At 51.6% G+C, this 20,580-nt stretch overlaps 1 protein-coding gene across 1 annotated transcript; it reads right to left on the bottom strand.

Moving 5' to 3' along the window:
- Positions 1-204: 204 nt before the first annotated feature.
- ano9b (anoctamin 9b) lies at positions 205-20,165 on the bottom strand. Its single transcript, XM_042341625.1, has 24 exons — positions 19,984-20,165; positions 15,342-15,401; positions 14,605-14,703; positions 13,461-13,588; positions 12,402-12,460; positions 12,150-12,214; positions 10,909-10,997; positions 9,166-9,297; positions 8,655-8,751; positions 8,228-8,288; positions 7,715-7,797; positions 6,948-7,052; positions 6,631-6,795; positions 6,271-6,307; positions 5,793-5,904; positions 5,514-5,571; positions 5,279-5,376; positions 4,858-4,997; positions 4,386-4,538; positions 3,698-3,842; positions 3,338-3,448; positions 2,211-2,304; positions 1,552-1,664; positions 205-1,074 (listed from the first exon to the last, which is right to left on the bottom strand). Exons 1-24 carry the CDS (start codon positions 19,990-19,992, stop codon positions 1,002-1,004), a joined length of 2,286 nt encoding a protein of 761 aa, XP_042197559.1. The 5' UTR covers positions 19,993-20,165; the 3' UTR covers positions 205-1,001.
- Positions 20,166-20,580: the final 415 nt, after the last annotated feature.

Genomic DNA, 20,580 nt, shown 5'->3' with positions numbered 1-20,580 from the left:
TGCGTGCGCGTGCTCACTCATGTCATCAGCTGTAATATGAAGATCCAAGTTTCATGCCATCGAGACCCTCATTCACGAATTCATTACATCTTGGTTCCACTACGCTAAGTAGCCTGTGATTTGTGGGCAAAACGTGGCATGGAGTAGATTTGTTTGTGTTTTGTGAAATTAAATATATTGCTTATAAAATGAGAAACAAACAGATTAAAAACCTATATTTCACTTTAACAAAAATCAACAAAATCTGGAATCAATTGTCACTATTTACACTTAAAAAAATGTAAAAAAAATTAATATTTCATTTCACTGCAATTAAGATTCAAGCATGTTATCGTCAACAGTACATAGTCTTCCCCCCCCCCCATCTCCAAGCTGGCCAGAGCTCCAGGTCCCGTCAGCCTTTTCAGATGGATGTTAAAGATCCCATAGCACTATATGAAAAGAGAAGAGTTTCTCCCGCTGTCGTGGCCAACAACCCCCCAGATAAAATTGCTTAGCTACTCCATGGCTGTTTGTGGCAACAAAGTTTTTGAAACAAACTGGATGAACATTTGAAGCAAATCAATACAAAAGGGTACAGGGAATGGGATTAGAGTAGAGAGCTCCAGTGTGGAAGCGAGCACCAGCACAGACACGATGGGGAATGGCCTCTTGTGTTGCAATTTCCATGGTTGCCATAGATTAGCAATTTCTGACCTTTACCGTGTCGAAGCTGCAATCACATGAGGTTCATTTCCTGTGGTCGAGGGAAACCATTCCCCCGTTTCCTCTGTATGTAACCAGCCCTCTGATACCTGGGCTTTCGAATGCTCGGAGCTGGTGCTCATTGCTGCAAGTGCTCCTTGTGTCTGCATTGATCCGGAACAAACCCAGAACTGATTTGCTGTGAGACATATTCTCTGGCGTTGCTGTGCTGCTGTGATCGGAGGCATTCTGTGGCGGAGAGTCCAGTGCCGTGATGGGAATCTCGAGACGTCACCTCAGCACACATCACACACGCCTCACACATCAGTGGATCGCACGTCACTATGCAAGTTAACCAACAGGGGCCGCTGATTCTCATTCAGCAAATGCCTGCAAGATACAACACAGAATACGCTGCTCAGCTGATACACTCACAATCAATGGTTTTCACTTGAGCCAGACTATTTTCCAGTGTTCAGTGAGTCAGTCACACAAGAGGCCACACACCTAGGGACAGGTTAGAGACCTGGGTTTACACAGAGCAATCTTGCAGCATAGTGCTTCACTCCAAATAGCTCTTAATAGTCGTTCAAAAGGAATTGGATAAATACTTGGGGGAATGGGGTTAGATAAGAGAACGCCTGTGGGGAGCGAGCACCAGCACAGACACGATCGGGAGAGCAGGGAATGAGATTAGAGTAAAGAGCTTCAGTTGGGGAGCGAGCACCAGCACAGACATGAGGGAGAGAAAGCAGGGAATGGGATTAGAGCAGAGAGCTCCAGTCCTGTGTGGAGCCACAAGGGTGTGTGTTTATATGAGTAAAGTGCGCCCTGGCATGTGGACGAGGAGTGCTGTCTCCCACTTACTTGTGTCTCTCCTCCAAACGACTGTTGGTCCGTGTCAGATATTGATTTTTCACCGTAATGGGAACATCAGGCACATACCACGCAGCAATGTACTTAACACACAAAGCCACGTTCTGAGGGGACATGAGCAGAGACAGACTAGGTCACTGAGCAGCGACAACCCAAACCAGGCTACATTGACACACACACCTACACCGACACTGACACACACACACCTACACTGACACACACACCAACAATGCCACTCGACTACACTGACACACACCAACACTGACGCGACGCACACCAACACCGACATTGACACACACCGACACTGACAGTGACACACACCGACACTGACAGTGACACACACTGACACTGACAGTGACACACACTGACACTGACAGTGACACACTGACACTAACTTACACTGACACTGACAGTGACACACACTGACACTGACTCACACTGACAGTGACACACACTGACACTGACCCACACCGATACTGAGTGACCCACACCGATACCGACAGTGACACACACCGACACCGACATTGACACACTCTGACACTGACACACACCGACACTGACACACACCTACACTGACACACAATGTACAAATTCCCAATGTGAGGAATGGACACACATTCCCGGTGTGGGGATGAGGGAGCATAACCAACCTCAAATAAGACGAGGAACGCCAAGCGAGCTGCCAGAATGTGCCAGAACTGCACTGTGTAACCATAATCCTGGGAGTTCCTGTAATCCCGATACCTGCAGGACATACAAAGTGAGAGCGCAGCAACATCAACAACAGCAACACCAATAACAGCAACAACAACAGAACAACAATTCTCCCAGAGCAGCACACGTCCCAGCGTTCTCTCTCCCTCTTGCCAGGTCCCCGTCTAATTTACTGATGGCTGCTAATCCAGTTCCCTGTGGGATGCGTCTGTTGACCAGGCCTCAGTAACCAGACGTAGGAATGAATTCCAGCCACTGACAAGCCTCAAAATGAAGAGATTCCCTCTAACCTCTCCCTGATTTGTCTGCTAACAGACCTAAGCCAAAGTCACTCACCACTAAAGACATTGTTTGCCCTCTGTCCCCTGCTGACACTCACTGTCAAGGCTCAGACATGGCAAAGTAGCAACAGCAACAACAACTTCCATTTATACAGCGCTCTTCATGCAGGTATTGTTTCGGAGTGCTTACTAGAGGCAGATCCTGATGCCAAGCTGTGGGGGGTGACCATAAGCATGATTGAAGAGGAAGATCTTCAGTCATGATTTGAAGAGGCAAGGTGGAGAGATCGAGGCATGGAGTTCCGGAGTCTGGGGCGTAGTGGCTGAAAGCACGGACACTGATGGTAGGGTAGAGGGGATAAGGGACAAGCAGGAAGCCAGAGCCCGCCAAGCAGAGGCGGTGGAGTGGGGAGAAAGCAGATTGGAGAGGTTGGGAGGTGCCAGGGGGTGAAGGGATTTGTAGATGAGTGTGAGGATCTTGAAAACGATCCGTTCTGTGCAAGTGTAGCCTGGTGAGGACTGGGGTGATGGGATTACAGGTGATGAGTTTAATGTGGGTGAACATACGTGTGGCAGGGTTTTGAATTAATTAGATTTTATGAATGGTGGAGCTGGAGAGACCGGTGAGCAGGGCATTGGAATATCCAGCCAGGCTGTGCTGTCATCAGCAGTGCCCTGGAGTATTGTAGATCCACATGGCTCAGGAACTGGACTAGAGACCGACATAGATGTTGGGCTCGATTATGACAGCCCACTGCCGGGAATGTCCTGCCCTGTCCTACCTGCAGTACGTGATCTCCAGCTCGGAGTTGGTGATCCTCGGCTGTGTTTTGTTGTCCATCTTGTTCAAGTAGAACACAGACAGGCTGTTGTTAATGTAGCCCGTCAGACAGCTGCAAACACACCACACCAAGCACAGGTCAATACAGAACAGCACTAAAGCAGGATAGAGCAAGTGAGCGAAGGAGGGAATGAGGGAGAAGGTGAGTGAGGAAGGAAGCGAGTGAAGGATGAAGCAAACTGGGGGGAGGGAGAGGAGAAGCGAGGGAGGGAAGGAGCGGGGGGCAGACACGGAGGGAAGGGGGGAGAGAGAGAGAAGCTGTGTACATGAAGGGTTGGTGTCTGGTTGCTGGGACACTTACTCTTCTGTGCTGTGTCCTCTTGCACACGGCCCATACTGATACTTGTAAACGAGGCGAGGGATGAAATCGGATGTGATGGAGATCACCAGCCCGTTGCCAATCACAGCCAGAACGCCGATGGCCTCCAGCACTGGCAGCCAGATCCCTGCAGGACAGAGCAGCTCATCACTGCCCGTTCCCCCCATCACGATCTATCTCCCCTTCTCACTACCTGTTTCCCTGTCATTGCCCGTCTCCCCATCACTGTCTATCTCCCCGTCACTGCCCGTCTCTCCCCATCACTGCCCGTCTCCCCCCGTCACTGCCCGTCTATCCCCGTCACTGCCCGTCTACCCCCGCCCCCGGCACTGCCCGTCTACCCCCCGTCACTGCCCGTCTACCCCCGTCACTGCCCGTCTACCCCCGTCACTGCCCGTCTAGCCCCGTCATGCCCTACCACCTCCCTACCTCTCCAACCTGCTTACTTCCCACTCCACAACCCGCTGCCTCCACTTGGCTAGCTCTGGCCTCCTGTTTGTCCCTTGTGTCCACCGTTCCACTATCGGCATTTGTAATTTCAGCCACTACCCCGCAGCTCCATGACCCAATCCCTCACTTTAATAATATAAAAATGGGGCTCAGGGTGGGGGGGGGGGCGGGGTCAGGGCGGGCTGGATCAGGGTGGTGGGGGCGTCAGGGTGCCACTCACCGATGTCGTTAGCTTTGCGTGGCACGGCCCGTTTCTGCAGCACCAGCATCTTGCGAGCGTCCAGCCTGATCTCCAGCAGGTTGTTGATCAAAGCCAGTAATGGAGCGAGCGGGAATGCCGCCACGAAGATGGTGGTGAAACCGTACTGGATCACTGTCACCGAGAGAGTGAAACTGTCAGACATGCCAACAGGCAGCAAGATGGGAGGCACGACAGGCGGTGAAACAGGAGGAAAGTCAAACGGAGAGACAGGCAGCAGGAAGGGGGAGGCAGTGAAAGACAGCGAGGTTGACAAGCCGAGAGACAGGGGGATGACAGGCCGAGAGACGGGGGGGTGACAGGCCGAGAGACGGGGGGGTGATAGGCCGAAAGACAGCGGGGGTGACAGGCGGAGAAACGGGGGGGTGACAGTCGGAGAGACGGGGGGTGACAGGCCGAGAGATGGAGAGACAGACAGTGGGACTGGACACACCCATTTCCAGGAACTCTTTGAACAGGCTGAAGGAGCCGACTGTGTTCAGGCTGTAGTTCTGCAGCCAGTGAGCCATCGTGGGGTCCGTGTTGCTCTCGTCACTCGTCACTCGCCGATGATTCCACTTACGTTTGAAGGATCTGCCGGTCAGAGAGGCAGTCTGTCACTGACACTCGACAATCAGGTGATTCGGAGGTGACACGTTACATGGGACAGACAGCGACAGCCACAGTAGTGATCCTGAGAGGCCAAGAGAGACTGAACTCCCAAGTGCAATATCTCAATGCAGTGAGAGCTTTACTCTGTCTAATCTGTTGCTGACCTGGGAGTGTGGACGGAGAATGTAGAGGGAGCTTTTCTCTGTCTCTAACCTGTACTGTGGCTGGCCTGGCAGTGGGGAGGGTGTAAATGGGTGACTTACGGGATGCAGTACTCCAGGGTGCTGCTCAAGATCTGCTTCAGAAACATGATCATGGCCATCTGGATGAAGAGGTCGGTCATACAGCCACTGGGGTGACACTAAAGTAAAAACACACACAGTCAGGCATCTCCGTGCACCGGGCGGTGGGGTGGGGGGAGAGTGAGTGACGGACAGAGCGCGAGTAACGGACAGAGCGCGAGTGACGGACAGAGAGCGAGTGCAGCTGAGAGCTCACCTCCTCAAGTCTCCACTTGCTGGCTATTCTCACATAGTTGTTGGGATGCCCGTTAATCCTGAAAAATAAACACACGTCATCACACGCACTGCACCACGCACCAGGCTCCTGATAATCCACGTTTGACAGCCATATGTGAAAATTAACATGTCGCTCAAAATTGTGGTTCTGTTTCCCATGCCCCCACACCCCCCATCCCACACCCACCCACCGGGCCCACGACACTGCCCCCATCCACTCCCCACCCACTAGCCTGCCCGGTGCGGGTTGCGGACTCACCGGCCCAGGAAGAAAGCAACGTAGACGATGGAGGAGAACATGGTGAAGAACTGGAAAGTGAACATTTTCACTGTGAAGTTGTTCTCTCGCGCCAGCTCCGTCCGTGGCTTCTCTGTAACACACAGAGGAGAGAATGATCCCCCCCCTCACAGAGCCGAGACTCACCCCCCTCCCCACACACACACACACACAGCACTGCAACCCCCCACACAGACACACAGCCCTCTCCCCCCTCATACACACACAAACCCCTTCCCCCCACACACAGTACTGCAACCCCCCCTACATACAGACACACAGCCCCCTTCCCTCACACACACACAGCCTTCTCCTTCCTCACACACACTAACAGCCTTCTCCCCCTCACACAAACTCACACACACACAAAGAGCTGAGACCGCCCCACCCCCGACCCGTGTACACAGGCGTTGTTGAGGTGTTGCCATGTATGTTGCCGCTGTGAGTGATGGAATCATACCTAAATCACACAGCTTCAGAGCCACAAAGTGGTTCACCTGTAACACAGTAATAACATCGCTCAGTGTGTGCGCACCTGTGATTGTGTGTGTGTGTGTGTGTGCATGTGACCAGGTTTGTGTGACTGTGTATGTCTGAGAATGTGTATGTTGTCTGTGTATAACGATGTCTCTGTGTGTATGACTTAAACGCTCCGAGAGGCTCCCCGTGTGAACGGCGCTATATAAGTTTGTTGTGTGTGTGTGTGTGTGTGTGAGAATGTGCGTGTGTATCTGTCTGTGCATGGGTGAGTCTGTATGTGTGGGTGAGTATGAGTGTGTGTGTGTCCGTGTTTGGGTGGAGGGGGGAGAGGAGGTCCCACCTTGGTCATGATGATGATGGTGAGGAAGTGAAGCAGCGCCCCGATCATCACGGCTCCGGTGTTGGCGTGGTCACGCAGGAACTCCAGCCCGGAATTGGTGAAAAAGATGGTGACGACCACACGGCTGATCACAATGGCCAACGCGATGCCGATCATCAGTATGATCTGTGACATGCAGTAACGTAGCTCATGCTGGGAAGATACTGATCGGCTTGTACACTGACACGTTCGTACGCTGACACATGTGAGCGGCGAGGCGGGGTTGGGGGGGGGTGGGGGGGACAGTGTCCTGATCTCTCGCTGGCTGGAGCACTCACCATGAGACAGCTGAGCAGCAGGACCAGGCTGGTGCGAGTGTACGAGTGCCGGTACCGCCGCAGTGCAGTCTCGGGGTTGTAGATCTGCCGCAGAGCCAAATCCTCCTGATACAACATAATCCCCATCACCCTGGGCTCAGCATTGCACACACCTATTACACACTACTGTATAACACTGTCACACACTATAACCCTATCACAGACTATAGACCAGTCACACACTGTAGCACAGTCACGCACTCCTCTATAACGAGAGCCAAGAGAAAATTGAAAACTCTTAGAGAAAGAAACACACTCACTGATACAGAGAGAGAGAGACACATTCACTGACACAAAGACAGAGACACTCACTGTCATACAGAGAGAGACACTCACTGACACAGAGAGAGACACTCACTGACACAGAGAGAGACACTCATTGACACAAAAAGAGAGACACTCACTGACACACAGAGAGACACTGACACACAGAGAGACACTCACTGACCCACAGAGAGACACTCACTGACACACACAGAGAGATATACACACATTAACAAAGACACACTCTCACAAATGCCCCATCACTCTCCCCCACCCCCCCACCCCAATCGACCTCCACCCCCGACCGACCCCCTCCCCCGCCACTCCCTGACCGATCCTCTGCACCCCAGGCTCACTCCTCTCTCCTCAGTCACATTCCAACTCTTCTTATTGTAACGCTCTGCGACCCCTGCCTTCCACCAACTCGCCTGCTCTCACATGGTTAAGTCAGTTAAACCGGTTACCTCATCCTCGTCCCAGTGGTACAAGTTCCATTGGTGGACTATGCTGGCTCGCGACCGCTTCCAAACCTCCATGAAGATAGTGGCTGGTGATGGAGAACATTGACAGAGTTAGTGTTCACAGGTGTAACCAGCAGCCACACTCACTGTGACACACACCGTGGTGCTGTAGCACGTTTCATGGAGTATTTACAGGATTTACTGTAAAGTGCAGTGACTTCACATTAGTATAATTGTGGGTGAAGCGTGGCAACACAATTGCTCACAGCAATGTCCCTCAAACAGAGATGGAATGAATGACCAATTTTATTTGAGGGACTGTTGGTCAGGACATCGTGAGAGAGAAATTCTCTTTCTTTTCGGATAGTGATGAGGAATCTTTAACATCCACTTGAACAGGAAACCTCGGTTTAACACTGATGACATGATAAGATGCTACATCAATTGTAAAATTCATTGGGGGGTGGTGGGGGGGGAGTGTGGAGGTGGAGGGAGACATGGGGGTTGGTTACCTACCCCAGATGGCCATAAACATGGCAAAGAAGACGGTTATTTCATGGTCGAACAGTTCTGTGACCTGTCAGAGGAGAACAAGACTGGTTAGTTAGTGTAACTAGCCCCACTCTGCACCAGTTATTTAGCACTTAACGTAGAGCCAGATTAAGGGTTCTGGGGCTGTAAAATAGATCACTTTTGGGGGCCCTGTATAATGTGCAGCAATGCCTTATTGTGCTCGACAGACACATGTTGCTATTTAATTTGAGATTTTATTTTAATATAGTTAAAAGTACTTATAGGTGAACATAACAAGACATTCTTAAAGTATGTAAAGGTGTAACTAATCGCTCTACACACTGGTTAGTTAGTGTAACTAGTCGGTGTGCATTGCACTGAGCCAGGCTGTGTGCAAGGTGGGACGGGGTGCGTGGGGGGTGGGCTGTACCTTGGCATGTGTGCAGGTCTCGGAGAGTTTCCACAGCGGGCATCGCTGGTCACACAGCGGGCACATGATGGTGGTGTTAGCATTACAGATCTCCTTACTGAGACAGAGAGTCACACACACATACACACACACACACAGATTGAGACAGAGAGAGATAGATAGAAAAAGAGGGTGAGACAGACACACACACACACAGACAGGAGAGACGGATGGTTAAATTGTGGCCATGTTATTGTGTAGTGATGTCCCTTTACATTAAAAAGACAAGTTTTACTATTTGAGACTTTTCTGGAAGACGGATTGGGTAAATTCACCACTGCCCACCTTGCCCCCCCCCCCCCCCCCCCCACGCACTCACCGCTGGAACCCTCGGCCCTCAACTCTGATCCCTCAACCCTGACCACGCAATCTGACCTCTAATCTTCAACCTTGTCCCCTCAACACTTGCGCCTCACCCTGACCCCTCAATCCTGAACCCTCATCATGAACCCCTTGCTTGCCAGGCCTGTACCTAATTTGATTGTTGAAGAAGACGAAGGCACACAGAAACATGAGAACTCCAAAGGCAGCAGCCGGAATCAGCATGGTGGTGTACCAGCCCAACCAGGCAAAGTACAGAGCTACTCGCTCCCCAAAATACTGCCTGTAACAACACAGCACACAGCACTGTCACCATCACAACAACAACAAATTACATTTGTACAGCGGGAGGAAGTCCCAAGGCACTGGACAGTCATGGATTTGCACCCAACCTGGGACTTGGGATCAGGAGGGATGGAGGGCAGGAAGCGTGGGGTTAGAAGGGTGACCGAAGGCGCGGTAAAAGAGGAAGATCTTGAGATGGGCCTTGAAGGAGGCAAAGTAGGGGGTGATGTGGAGGAACTGTGGTATGGAGATCCAAAAGGTGGGAGCAGAGGCTGAAGGCCCGGTGGCCAATGGTGGGTGGGCCGGGCGGGTGACATGGAGCATGCTACAGCCTGCTGAGCAGAGGGAGCAGCAGGTCGGCATGGGATTAGCAGGTCACAGAGGTAGGGAGCAGGAGGGCGGTGGAGGGCTTTGAAAGCGAGGACGAGAATTTTAAACTCTCTCCTCTGGGGGATGGGAAGCCAGTGGAGTCAAGTGAGAATGGGGATGATAGGGTCATGGAGCTTTGGGCGAGAGAGGACATGAGCTGCAGAGTTCGGGATGATCTTCAGCTTGTGGAGGGAAGAGTTTGGGAAGGCCGACAAGCAGGAAGTTAGTGTAGTCGAGCCTAGATGTAATAAATGTGTGGATGAGGGTCTCAGGAGCTTGAGCGGAGAAGCAATAGCGGAGACGGGCGATGTTTGGAGGAGATGGCAGGCAGAGCAAGTCAGTTCATGGATGTGGGGTTTGAAGGACAAGATGCCAAAGTTTCCTACTGACTCAGTGAGATGGTAGTGTGCATCCATGAATGGTGATGTTGTCAGTGCCTGAGGTGTGGAGGCGCTGACCGGATCCAAGCAGGAGGGTCTTAGTCCTTGTTGACATTCAATTGGAGAAAGTTAGCTCTCATTAGGACTTGTGCCAGGCAGATGGTCCATTAGGACAGCAGTGGTCCTGGAGTCGAGGATGGAGGCAGATAGATAGAGTTGGGTGTCATCCGGATACATGTGGATCAATGCCATGACATCACCTAGTGCGAGCATGTAGACATTGAAGAGGATGGGATCGAGGACAGAACCCTGAGGAATGCCATTCAAGACGGTGCAGGGGCTGGAGGAGAAGCCCTTCATGGACATGAAGTGAATACGATGGACCAGACGAAGGCAGCACCATGAAATTGAGCTGAGAGGAGACGCCATGGAGAAGGATAGAATGGTCAACAGAGTCGAAGGTGGCGGAGAGGTCAAGGAAGATGAGGAGACAGAGGGAGCCCTGGTCATAGGTGGACCAAATGTTGCTTGTAACTTTGACCAAGGCTGTCTCTATGCTGTGGGCAGCATGAAAACCCGATTGGAGGGGTTCATACAAGGAGTGGCAGGACAGGAAGAAGCAAAGCTGGGAAGCAACAGCTCATTCCAGGACCTCGGAAAGAAAGGGAGATTGGACATTAGGCAGTAATTGGAGAGCAGGAAGCTCATCCAGGGAAGCTTTTTTGAGGATGGGGGTGATGAGGCAGTGGAAATGGTGCCAGAGGACAAAGAGAGGAGCACAACCATCACCATCACCTCCAATTGCTCCAAACTGTGCAATTATTTTGTGCACACACTCACACGGGGACTCGCAGACTCACCTGATCTCATTCACCGGCTGCTTGTGAAACAGACGGCCCCAGCGGGCCCAGCCATCCCATAATTTCTTCTCTCTCTCCGGGAGATTTTCCTACCACAGTGAGCAAGAGTCACAAATACAGCTGGAGTGGGGTCGGGGTTGGCAGGGTCGATGCGGGCGGAGCGGAGTCGGTGCGGGCAGGGCGGGGTCAGTGATGCCGTCGTCAGCGTGGGGCATGGTAGGATCAGTGAAGTGGCAGGGTCAGCATAGGGAGGGGGCCGCGCTGGGCGGCGCGATCACAGCCCGGGGTTGGGTCAAACTACATCCGCAGTCTCTGCGAAGGAGAGAGAGCACGAGAGTTCATGCGGAGGATGGAACGATGGAGCTACCTGGCACTGTTAAGCCAAGGTTTGGTAGGTGCTCAAGCAATGATTTACGTCTTGTAGTGTGACAATTGCCCGGTTAATTAGGGCAGAGACTCCCAACTGTCTCTGACCAAACAGTCACCTCCTTTGACCCATCAGTGATGCAATAATAATAATTCTTACATTTGATATGGTGCCTTATCACGTCTTTGAGACTTCTCAAAGCGCTTCACAGACTATACTGTAAAGTGCATTGACTGTATATTTTCGTGGGCGAAACGCGGCAGCTAACTGCACACAGCAGCGTCCCCACAAACAGTAGTGGATTGAAGTGACCAATTTATTATTATTATTATTATTATTACAGCCGATGTGGGGTCAAGATAAACTGATGGATTGTTGATTTTAACTTTTAACCCCACTCGTTATCATAAAATCAACAGGTATTTAGGGGAAGAACATGACTGACACGGGACAAATGAGTTCTCTTCGATACCTGTCTCTCTGCACGTAGAAGTTAGACTTTTGGGGTATAAAAGGGGTTTTAGTCGGTTTCTCTGAGAAGCAGTTTTGACCAACTCCCAGTTGCCCGCTGCTCTCCCAGGGATAGGTAACTGATCACTACTGTCCTCGGAAACCCGTTTGCTACCATTATCGTATCTTGCGATAGTCGGTTGTTGCTCATTGTACAATCATTGACTGTTCAACGAAAATAAAGGAAACAATTGCTTAACATCCAAATCCAATTTCGTATTTATTATTTAATGATGAAACAAAGAAATAATTCATTATTTCACTATTAATTAAATAATAAATACAAAGTTTCCTTACGGGGTTAGGTTAGAGCTGGGATCGGGGCTCTGTTGATGGTGCCATCGTTGTGAGAATTGTCGCTCACCTCGTGTAGCGGAAACGCTGCCACGAACGTCTTATCTTCCAACAAAGACCTCAGCACGTGGCATTCTAACAGAGAGAGAGAGAGAGAGATTGTGTGTTACCCCAGAGGGAGAGAGAGAGATTGTGTCAACCCAAAGGTGAAAGAGAGAGAGAGTGTGTCACCCCAGAGAGAATGTATGACCCCGAATATGAGAGAATGTGTCACCCCAAAGGTGAAAGTGAGAAAGCCACACACACACAGGGTGATACTCACTGCAGTCACGGTCAGCGTAACAGTTTGTTGTCCTCAGGATGAAATCAACAATTCGAATTCTGTAAAGAGACGTTTAGAAAGTTAACCCTTTGTGTGCTACCAGTGATTGGAGGGAACATGCCAACGCCCAAAAAACTATCAGTGGCTAATGGGGGTCTCCATCCTTCTCCATCTCTCTCGCACACTTAATCCGTCTCTCTCCCTCGCTCTCTCTCTCCCCCACCCATCTCTTTCTGTCCCTCTGTGTGTGTGTGTGTGCGGGTGTGTGTGTGTGTCTCTCTCACTCTCTCTCGCTATGCACTCTTTATTAACAAAACACAAAATACCGCAGGTATTGGAAATCTGAAAACAAAAACAGAAGTCCCTGGGAACACTCAGCAGGTCAGGCAGCATCTATGGAGAAAGGAAAGTGAGTCAACGTTTCGGGTCCACGACCCTTCATCAGAACTGGGCTATGTTGGGAGGGAGAAGCTTTTAAGGGCTAACAGAGAGGGGAAGGCAGGGCAAGGAAGACAAAGAAGAAAATGGGGTAAGAAGACAGGTTATGATGGATTAAAGAGGTGTTAATACTGCAGAACAAAAGGTGGGGGTGGGAGGAAGATTGCAACACAATAGTAATGGTCACAGAAGAGAGGGAGGGGGAAGGTGAGCTGCTATGGTCTGAAATTGTTGAAATCAATATTGAGACCAGAGGGCTGTAAGGTTCCTAGCAGATAAATGAGGTGCTGTTCCTCGAGCTTGTGCTGTGGCTAATTGGAACAGCGTAGGAGACCGTGGATGGAGAGGTCAGAGTGCGAGTGGGAGGGAGAGTTGAAATGGCAAGAAACAGGAAGCTCAGGGTTGTGCTTGCGGATAGAACGGAGGCGTTCGGCAAATCGGTCACCCAATCTGTGTTTCGTCTCCCCATTGTAGAGGAGACCACATCGTGAGCAGCAAATGCAGTAAACTACACTCTTATTGCTCTTTGTACAGGGTGTGTGTGGGCGCTGTGTGTGTATACAGGATGTGTGCTGAGTGCATACAGGGTGTGTGCTGGAGGCTGTGTGTGTACACAGATACCTGGTACACCGGGTTGGCTCATTCTTGTCCCTGCACAGCTCAGTATTGGCCAGGAGCCGTGTGTATTTCTGGAAGATCTCGTCCCCAGCGTGAATCCCGAAGAACAGCCTCTGCTTGTCACTCTTTTCCTGGAAACAATCACAATGAGAGTAAAAACTTACTGCCATTTCACACACTCAACATTAACTCAACTGATCAAGAAACATAGTCCAGCTTCCTGTTTGTCTTGTTTAATGCTGCCTCACACTATTTAGACACAATAAGTGATGACTAACTAACATCCATTAACTCTTGTGGTTCTTAAGCTTAGATCCTATATGCAGCAGCTTGTCTTTATCTGTATTAAACTTCATTTCACAGTTATCAGCCCATGTACATCCCCGTCACACTCTCTGTGTAGGACCTTTGCTGCCTCCTCTGGTTCCACACTCCCCCCCCCCCCCAACTTAGTGCCACATGTATATGTGACTATCTCACATTGGGTCTGTGAATCCAGGTCATTAATATATGCTATCACCACTACGACAACTTGCACTTATATCGCAACCCTCCACAGGATAGGGTCCCGGAGTGCTTGATGGGGGGGGGGGTGGGGAATATGAAAAGCAGGACAGACCTTTGAGGCACCTGCCTACGTTGTACCCCCAGCCTGCACCCCTTGGACCAGCGGTAACCCTTTATCAGCAACCTTTCACTCCGTCAAAAGCCTTTTGTAAATGAAAGTGGAGGGTGTCCATTTGTCCAGTGCCCCCGGTCCAAGTTGTCCACTGCGTCCATCCCCCCACCCCCGCATACAATGGTTCGACCCACATCTAGGAACAGAATGTGCTGCCATCTTGGATTCCCCCGGCATCTGCGGTCCGTTGTTCCCAAACCATAACAACTGGCGCTTCGGAACAACGATTTGCGCAGGAACACCGGGAGAGGGGAGTGACGAGAAGGAAGTGAGGCCCAAACACTGTGCCAGTCACGGGCGGGGGAGGGGTGGCACAAGCCGCCCTCAGAAATGAAGGGGAGAATGCGATGTTGCAGCAGGTTCTGTGTGAAACCTATCACATCTCTCAGGGAATGTTGCATTTTTCACCGGCAGCAGTTGGAATCGAACGCGAACAGATGCCGGCCAATCTTGGTGCAAGCCACTCACCGTCACTACAAAGCCCTTCTGCCTCAGCAGCTCCAGGTATCGATTCCGCACATCGGCCTTCCCAGTCCGCTTTGCCACAAGAACATAGTAATAGACGAGCTGTAACACAAGAACATCCCACTGACAACCAGCTTGGAGCCACCACGAGTGTGGACGGACAGTGTAGTGGGAGCTTGATTCTGTCTCTAACCCTGTCAACCTTGTCCCCTTCCTCGGGTTGCACGGTCAATGCTGAACAACAGATGTACGTGAAACGTAGAGTTTGGAATCAAAGTTTATAGGTGATCAGTCTACACAATGCAAGGGAGGCAGGTGGATTATCTGACTGTTCTGCTCCAACGATTACTGAAAAAACCTCATTCTTGTATCCTGAACTATCTTAAAACTAGTTATCTACAGAACCATGAGAGCCTCATGATCTCATTCCTACAAGACCCCAAGTTATCAATGTTGGCTTTTTGCCAAGGCCATCTTTATCTTTTCCTTAAGCCTCCGTAACTAAGTCTCTCTACACATTCTCTTTCACACATTCCTCTGGTGCCTATCATGAATGAGCTGGTCAATAAAATGGTTTAATTTATTTAGCATGGCCTTCTCCGTGTTCGTCTGTGCCGATACATCTGACATATCCACACTATTTTGTTCTCTATTTCAAAGGTAGCTAGTCTTCTCTCTGAGTCGTTTGTCACATCTGTCTCAGCAAACCCGTGCTGTTCCTGAGTGAGGGAGTGAGTTACCTTGTCCTCGTTGCCCAACAGTGGTGCTGAGTGCCCATGGACTAGGTCCGTCAGTTCATGCTGCAAGTAAAGAGTCAGACAGTGGAGGTCAGACACACATCACATCAGCCTCACATCCCTCAGTAACTGCCGCACATATAGCACTCACAGGATGACAGTGTGCTGTTGCTGTGAGTGAGAAGCTCAGGGAGCCTGGGCACAGGTCCGGCCCCCACCAGTCACGGCCTGGAGCCACTTTCTGCCCCGCGCATGCCTCACCCCGCCACCCCTCTCCATGCTCCAAACTCTGCAGTAGTTTATAAAATCTTTAAATGCTGTCTATCCTCTGGGTCTTTGAATACTGCTACTAATATGATAACCCTTACATTTGATACAGCGCCTTATCACGTCTTCGAAGCATCTCAAAATGCATCTCAGAATACAACAACAACTTGCACTTATATAACCCCCCCCCCCCCACGAGGGTAGTGACTCAGAGCGCTTAACAGTGGCGGAGCCTGACTTCAAGCTGGGGGGAGGGGGAGGTGGCTGTAAGCACGGCCGAAGAGGAAAGTTTTCAGACGGGACTTGAAAGAGGGGAGAGAGGGGGCAAGGCGGAGGGATTGAGGGAGAGTGCTTCAGAGTTTTGGGGCGTAGTGGCTGAAAGCACGACCTCCGATGATGGGGCGGAGGGTGCGCGGGACGAGTAGGAGGCCGGTTCCGGTCAAGTGGAGGCGCCGGGTGGTGGGTTGAGGAGTGAGGAGTGATGAGAGGTTATAGACTGCGAAGTGTACTGACTGTCTATATTGTGGGTGGAATTCAGTAATTCTGCACAAGTTGCACAGGTTGTCATCCTGGCTTCAGTCACTCACTCTTGCTATGATTCAGAAGGATTGGGTTCAAGTTCAGACTTTGAGCGCATATTCTAGACTTGCTGGGGGAATGCTGCATTGTCAGAGGTATGCTGAGCCGGGCCTGCGTGCTGAGTCTGTGCTGTGTGGGGCTGGGTTGCTGACAGCAAGAGCAGGTTACGGTGATACACACACTGACTTCTCTCTCTGTGACTGACGCAGAGGACAGAGGCAGTCTGAGCTTTGCAGAGGTGGGTGGGAGGAGGAAGGGTAAAAATATTCCTGGGCTTTACTGCCTGCCGCGCCCCTTCCCAGATGTGTCAGATAGGACAGAACATGGCAGGCAGTTGAGATCAGAGGCTGTGTTATAGGGTGGGAGGGGGTTTGCAGCCAGTCTGAGGCTGCGACTTATTTTATCATCAGATGTAAGACGAGACAGATGACCTGGGTGTCAGATGGGATCATGGGGAGAGGTCAATGCTGACCAAATAGATTAGATGGGATGAGGGGACGGGAATAAGTGGGGACAGCCACACGTTTGCCCACAAAATACACAGTCACTACAGTTTACAGTAAATCCTATGAAGCATTTTGAGATATCCTTGCCATGTAAAAGGCACTGAACCAAAAGTAAGCATGGGGGGAGACTATTCCCCATCGTGTGTGCTGGTGCTCGCTCCCCCACTGGAGCGCTATACCGTAACCCCATTCCCAGTGTCACCGAGCAGTGAGCGTGTTGGATGCTTATTCCGTCTTTAGATCAGAGGTTTTTTATTTCCTGTCAAAACTTTGATAAATCAGCTTCTTTTCAGCATTTTTCACAACCTCCTCCCCAACCACCGGGGGGGAATAACCCAGACTGAGTCTGAGGCAGCAGCAGTGTGGGCGGGTGGGAGGGAGAGCGCTAAGTCTTGTGCTCCTACAGCCCCCTCCCGTCCACTCACAGCCCCTCACACCCACACACACAAGCCCCCTCCCACACATACACGACCGCCACCACACACACATACACGTACCCCCTCTCCCCCCCCACACCACCCCCCCCCCACACACACACATGCACCTCCCCCCACACACACACAGACCCCCCCCACCACACACACACAGACCCCCACCCCCACCACACACACACATGCACCTCCCCACCCCACACACACATACACACAGAACCCCCCACCACATACACACATGGCCACCTCCTCCCCCCCCACACATGCGGGCGCCCACTCCCTCCCTCCCCCACCCACACACACACACACAAACACAGCTGCCCCCCCCAACCCATCGTCACCCACACACACACATGGCCGCCCCCCACCCACCCATCCATGGTCGACCCCCCCCCACCCCCCAGAATGTGATCACAATGATTGTGTCAGATTCCCTGATCACAGCCATCATCTCCGCCACCAGCTGTTTTTCTCACTGTGGGAAAGTTCCCGTCCCAGCTTTTATCTGAAGTGAGATTCAGTTCCCTCTTGACCACCTGACCATTCGAAGCAGAGAAATTTACACTCAGAAGGCAACCATTTGGCTTATGGTGTCTGTGCCACTCCCTCAAGATCAACAACAACAACAACCACTTGCACTTATATAGCGCCCTCCACACAGGGTAGCATCTCAGAGCGCTTAACAATGGCAGAGCCTGACTCCGAGCTAGTGGGAGGTGGCCGTAAGGACAGTCGAAGAGGAAAGTCAGGCAGGACTTTAAAGCGGGGAGAGAGGGACAAGGTGGAGGGGTTCCAGAGTTTTGGGGCGCGACCTCTGATGGCAAGGGACGAGCAGGAGGCCAGTGCCAGTCAAGCAGAGGCTCCATCTTAAACTCTGGTCCACGCCTTTATCACCTCAAGGCTGGACTATGGGAACTCTCTCCTCGCCGGCCTTCCCGGCACCTCCCTCCACACTGCAGGTCATTCAGAACTCTGCAGCTCGTGTACTGTCCCGCACCAGGCTTTGCGATCACATCACTCCCACCCTCGCTCGCCTCCACTGGCTCCCCATCCCCCAGAGGATCGAATTCAAGATCCTCATCCTCACCTACAAGGCCATTCACGGCCTTGCTCCCTCCTACCTCTCCAACCTACTATCCCCCTACCTACCTGCCCGTACCCTCCGTTCCTCTGGCTCCGGTCTGCTCCACATCCCCCGCCCCAACCGCCCTACCATCGGTGGCCGGGCCTTCAGCCTCTCAGCCCCCAGGCTCTGGAACTCCATCCCCCAGTGCCTTCGCCGCCTCCTCCCTTTCCTCCTTCAGGGCCGGTCTCAAGACCTTTCTCTTTGACCGTGCCTTCAGCTCCCCTCTCGACTCTCTACCCCCTCCTCGCTCCCTCCCTTCCCTCCCTCACCCTGACCATTTCCCCCTCCTCGCTCCCTCCCTTCCCTCCCTCACCCTGACCATTTCCCCCTCCTCGCTCCCTCCCTTCCCTCCCCTCACCCTGACCATTTCCCCCCTGCTCGGGTCCTGACCCAACTGTCCAGCGCCTTGGGATGTCCTTCCGACGTGAAAGGCGCTCTATAAATGGAATCTTGTTGTTGTTGTTGTAAAGTGCATCAAATAATATATTGTAACGTATCAGTTATCTCAGTTATATATTCAATCAGAATTCGTTAATTGTGCAGAGTAAATGACTTAATATATTGGACAAACAACGCAGAGCGAGGAGGCGCGTGTGTGCAGCTCTCTCCCTGACCCCCTGTGTCTGTGTGTTTGTGACTGTGTGTGTGAATGTGCGGGTGGGAATGAGTGTGTGTATGCGACTGTGTGTGAGTGCGTACATGTGAATGAGCGTATGTGAGTGTGAATGAGTTTGTATGAATGTGCGTATATGTGAATGAATGTGTGTGTGTGTGTGTGTGACTCCTTGTGTGTGTGACTCTTTGTGTGTGAATGAGTGTGTGTGACTGTGTGTGTGTGACTCTTTGTGTGTGAATGAGTGTGTGTGACTGTGTGTGTGTGTGTGAATGAGTGTGTGTGACTGTGTGTGTGTGTGAATGAGTGTGTGTGACTGTGTGTGTGTATGTGAATGAGTGTGTGCGACTGTGTGTGTGACTCTGTGTGTGTGTGAGTGATTGTGTGTGACTCTGTGTGAGTGACTGTATGTGTGAATGTGAGTGACTGTGTGTGTGTGTGTGACTGTGTGTGTGAGTGATTGTGTGTGAGTGTGTGACTGTTTGTGTGACTCTCAGTATGTGTGACTCTCTGTGTGAGTGACTGTGTGTGTGTGACTGTGTGTGTGACTCTGTGTGTGTGACTCTGTGTGTGTGACTGTGTGAGTGTGTGTGTGACTGTGTGTGTGTGTGACTCTCTGTGTGTGTGAGTGTGTGAGTGACTGTGTGTGTGTGTGAGTGACTGTGTGTGTGAGTGTGTGAGTGACTGTGTGTGTGTGTGTGAGTGACTGTGTGTGTGTGTGAGTGACTGTGTGAGTGTGTGTGACTCTCTGTGTGAGTGACTGTGTGTGTGTGTGTGAGTGACTGTGTGTGTGAGTGTGACTCTCTGTGTGAGTGACTGTGTGTGTGTGTGTGTGTGTGTGAGTGACTGTGTGAGTGTGTGTGACTCTCTGTGTGAGTGACTGTGTGTGTGACTGTGTGTGAGTGACTGTGTGAGTGTGTGTGACTCTCTGTGTGAGTGACTGTGTGTGTGTGTGAGTGACTGTGTGTGTGTGTGAGTGACTGTGTGAGTGTGTGTGACTGTGTGTGAGTGACTGTGTGAGTGTGTGTGACTGTGTGTGAGTGACTGTGTGAGTGTGTGTGACTGTGTGTGTGAGTGACTGTGTGAGTGTGTGTGTGTGACTGTGTGTAGACCTGGTCCCCACCTGCTCCATGGCCGCTGCGCTCCGCCGCTCTCACTGTTCAGGTGCGGTTGAAGTCCACTCGCGGAGCGCACTTCCGCGTCTGAAATCCTCGGGTCGCCTCCCGTCTCTCACTGTCTCCTATATACCTCCCTCCCGGTTTGCTTTACACTCTCTCTCTCTCTGTCTCTCTCTGTCTGTCTGTCTCTCTGATGCTCTACTATACACCATATATATATATATATATAATCTATGTCCCTGTGGGTCTGGGCGCTGCTCAGGTGTCAGATGTTCGGCTCAGGTAGCGATCAGGGAGGCGCTTCCAGCAATCGCGTCACTGCCTCTCCTTGTGTGCACACAGCCCCTGGTGTGTGTGTACACAGCCCCTGGTGTGTGTGCACACAGCCCCTGGTGTGTGTGTGTACACAGCCCTTGGTGTGTGTGCACACAGCCCCTGGGTGTGCGCACAGCACAGCCCCTGAAGTGCACACAGCACAGCCCCTGGGTGTGCACACAGCACAGCCCCTGGGTGTGCACACAGCACAGCCCCTGGGTGTGCACACAGCACAGCCCCTGGGTGTGCACACAGCACAGCCCCTGGGTGTGCACACAGCACAGCCC

The sequence above is a fragment of the Callorhinchus milii genome, unplaced genomic scaffold (genome assembly GCF_018977255.1).
Source record: "Callorhinchus milii isolate IMCB2004 unplaced genomic scaffold, IMCB_Cmil_1.0 Scaffold17, whole genome shotgun sequence".
NCBI lineage: Eukaryota > Metazoa > Chordata > Chondrichthyes > Chimaeriformes > Callorhinchidae > Callorhinchus > Callorhinchus milii.
Note: the sequence above shows the minus strand (reverse complement) of the source record. Positions and strands in the feature narration are given on the sequence as shown.